Here is a 3,525-nt window from a genome sequence, read left to right on the forward strand (position 1 = left end):
CACTCCCCCACTCATTCACTATGATAAGATTTTTTGTTCTGGTGATGCCTGATATCAGATCCCTTCGACAGAGACTAACTTCTTATGGGAACAGAAAGCTTCATTTTTCTCCCTCAGAGCGGCGGGTGGTTTTGAATTGCTGACCTGTGGTTAGCAACCCACTACAGAACCCACTATGCCACCAGGCTCTTATTTATACGTTCATCTTTTCTGGAATCTGGGCTTGTGTAATGCATGCAACAGCCCGAGTCACTCTCAGATTGTTTTATGCAATTCTTCCGTTAATAAAAAGCACTCGTGTGGTTATTTTTAATTTGCTCGAGAGAGTAATATCGATTTTATTTTCATCTACCTGACACTCTTTTTTAATCACAACAACATTTATTCAATAAATCATTCCCCCGATGTGATGTGAAATGCCACTTTCAACCTACTCTTAAGTTTCCTCATGCATTTTGGTCTGGTTTTTCCACCCCTTAAATTTGATTATTCATGCACAAAACTGCTGTATCATTTTAATTAAAGAACAAAACCCACTGACATAGAGTCGATTCTGATTCATGGTGCTCCTATTTCCCCAACGGTGACTCTTGGCGGAGCAGGAAGCTTCCTCTTGCTCTCAGGGAGCTGCTGGTACTTTGAAATGCTTCCCGCAGCACCTTCAAACCCAAAGACGGAGCTCGTTGCTCGCCAGCCAATGCCCGCCTACAGCTTGGAGCCTGTAGCTGTTGATCCGAGTGGAAAGCCTGGTCTCTAGCCCCACGGAGAGGTGGTGGTTTCCAACTGCGGACCTCGCAGGTTCTTCACAACACAACCTGGGCTCCGTGACAGCACCACCAGGGCTCCCTCATAGTTTTAATTAGTCATACTCCATAAAACTGTTTTTAGTTGGCCTTCCAACAATCTCTTTTTTTTTTAAAGGAAGAAAGAAAGGATTTTCCTGGATTTTCTTGATTATTTACTTAAGAATGTTAAAGTCGTCTAGTTACAATGAGATTGCTTTGGGGGATTATTTGGGTTTGGCATTTAAATGAATCTGTACTTTAGTTCCCACAGAAGATGGTTATGCACATCTCTGATGCTAGGTAGTGGGAATCTGCATTTTAAACGCTTTACACAAAACCTGGTAGTGGCTATTCAGTCAGCTGACCTGACCTGGGTCAATAGGCTTGCCCTCCTCAACCAGTAGAACTGTTTCCACAGGGTTTCCAGGGCTCCTCGTGCAGGGAAGTAGACAGCCAGGCCTTTCTTCTGAGGTGCTTGTGAGCGGACTCAGAACTCCAACTTTCTGGTTAGGGGCCAAGAGCTTTCACCACCCAGGGAGTAAGGACCTCCTAGTTACATAGACATGGAGCTGCTAACAAGGTCAACATTCGAAACCACCAGCTACTTCAGAGAAGAAAGCGGAGGCTTTCTCCTCCCGTAAAGTTGTACCCCGTCCTGCAGGGTTGCTATGAGTCAACACTCCCGGGTGGCAGTGAGAGCTGGAATGTGCAGAGTGCTTATGCACATGGAGTTATTCCAACACTAACGCGAAGGAACTGATGCTAAAGAGGTTAGCAAACTGCCCAGATGAACACAGCAGGTTAGTGGACACGTTTGAAACCCATGCCCCAATAGGTCCTAAGTGTGTTCCAGCCACCATCCCCTGTCCACCTGTTAGTCTTTGCTGACCCCTGGAGAAGTCACAGAGACGCACACATGAAGCAAGAGCCCAGCAGCGCAGAAGGTCAGTGAGCTCCTGGAGATCCCGGGGAGACTGCTCTCAGGGCTCTCTCCTCAAAGCGGACCAGTGAATCAGTCATTCAAAGTGCATGATCGCCTGTGCACTGGCTCGATGCCCCACACTCGGGAGGGTAGAAGGCAGGCAGGTGTGGTCCTCCACAGTCCCGCTGGTCCAAGTGGGAGGGCCAGGAATCATTCCTCTGCCCCGGAAACAGACTGACCGACTGCTGCTCTCCCAAATGGCTGGATAACGTCGCCCGCTCATAGCAGTTCCACTCAGGCCGTAGTCCAACACTTTTAATAAGGGAGAGCAACATACAGAGGTGGTGCTGGCGGGACGGGAACAGGCAGGCCTAGTTCACCTCTTTAATTTGAGCGTAGACAACGGGGTCCTGGTCTGCCAAATGGCCGTCAGTCACCCGGCTGCTCTTTGCTGCTGAGGTTCTGAAAGCCATGGTGGCATAGGTCAGCGAGTCCTGTGAGGTGGCTGAGAGCTGCCAAGAAAGAGAAGGGAGGGATGAGTGGGTTCCATTTGCAGGAAGACTGGGGACCCTTTGCAAAAGCAGACGGAAGTTCGGTCTAGACCAGGGGTCGGCGAACTTTTGACAGAAGAGCCAACCCAGTCTCTCTCACATAATTTAAAAATGATCTGAGAGCCATAAATAGATTTGTCCAAACAAATGAAATCACCGTGATCTGAAAAACATCCTTTACAACTTTTATAAATGAAACCCTGATAGTTTGGTTTTCAGTTTCCAATTTGACTTCAGAGCCACATGGAAAGAGCCACCGCTTGCCAAGCCCTGGTCTAGAGGGTCAGAGGACACGCAGAGTCCCTGCCACTACTGTCATCAGTGCGGAGAACAGAGACACATTCATTCCGATGGCACTCGGCCTCTGGCATCCTGCAAACAGTGCAGCTACATTACCTTCACTGGCGGATCCAGGACTTGGGAACTGGAGTGACCTGCCACAAAGCCAGGAAGAAGGAGGACAAGTCTCATCAACGGGACCTGGAGGGATCAGCCGCCTCTCCCCTTGGTCTCGGGTGCAAAGGGTGGGGTGGGGAGGGGAGGTTAGAGATGGGAAAGGTGGAGGGAGCGGGGAAGGGATTTGAGGTCTCGGTCTACAGAGAGGGTGGGCCAAGGGGGTTTTCTTCTGCTCACCTTCCACCCCTCCCGCCTACTCACTCAACCCAAACACGTGGCTGAGACCGGTGCCAGTCGGGTAGAACTGTGCTCCACAGGGTTTGCAACGGCCAGGCTTTTAGATGGCAGCTACCAGGCCTGGCTTCCGAGGTACCACAGGGTGGACTTGCACTTCCAACTCCCCCTCAGTTAGCAGCCAAGCATTTTACCTGTTTGCACCACCCGAGCCTCCTATTCACTTAGAGTTCACCCTATTTTTAACAGCAGAGGAAGAGGGCTGTCCCAGGTCTTGAGGACCACTTACATTTCCTGTAGCTCTTTATGATGAGGAAGACAAGGGCCATTAGCAGCAGTGTGAGTAGAACCCCAGCACAAAAGGCCAGAACCAAATGAAGAGGCTCTTTGCTGTTTGGGCAGAGAAGAGGGACCGATGAACGGCTGAGCTTCTTGAAGGCCCTTCCTCAAGGCCAGAGTAGAACCGCTCCCACTGCAGGCAGACTCCTGAAACTGCTTCCACAGAGATGGGTTGCCCTCACTCTCACTGTGTTTCAATGTTGTTTTCTAGTTCCATTTGAGAATTCAATGAAAGCTGTGGACTCTCCCATATATTCCTAGGTATGTATGCGCACACACACACACACACACACACACA

At 49.7% G+C, this 3,525-nt stretch overlaps 1 protein-coding gene across 1 annotated transcript in view; it reads right to left on the reverse strand.

The window, feature by feature from the left end:
• Positions 1–2,078: 2,078 nt before the first annotated feature.
• The window catches only part of CUNH1orf162 (chromosome unknown C1orf162 homolog), a 5,570-nt gene continuing 4,123 nt past the window's right edge, over positions 2,079–3,525 (reverse strand). The window contains exons 3-5 of the mRNA XM_013003771.1: positions 3,178–3,278; positions 2,655–2,692; positions 2,079–2,219 (exon numbers count right to left, since the gene is read on the reverse strand). Of these exons, the coding sequence (XP_012859225.1) occupies positions 2,079–2,219; positions 2,655–2,692; positions 3,178–3,278 (280 nt within the window). The remainder of the gene's footprint in view (positions 2,220–2,654; positions 2,693–3,177; positions 3,279–3,525) is intronic.

Source organism: Echinops telfairi, unplaced genomic scaffold, assembly GCF_000313985.2.
Source record: "Echinops telfairi isolate 266 unplaced genomic scaffold, ASM31398v2 ScPeMD7_443;HRSCAF=831, whole genome shotgun sequence".
Taxonomy (NCBI): domain Eukaryota; kingdom Metazoa; phylum Chordata; class Mammalia; order Afrosoricida; family Tenrecidae; genus Echinops; species Echinops telfairi.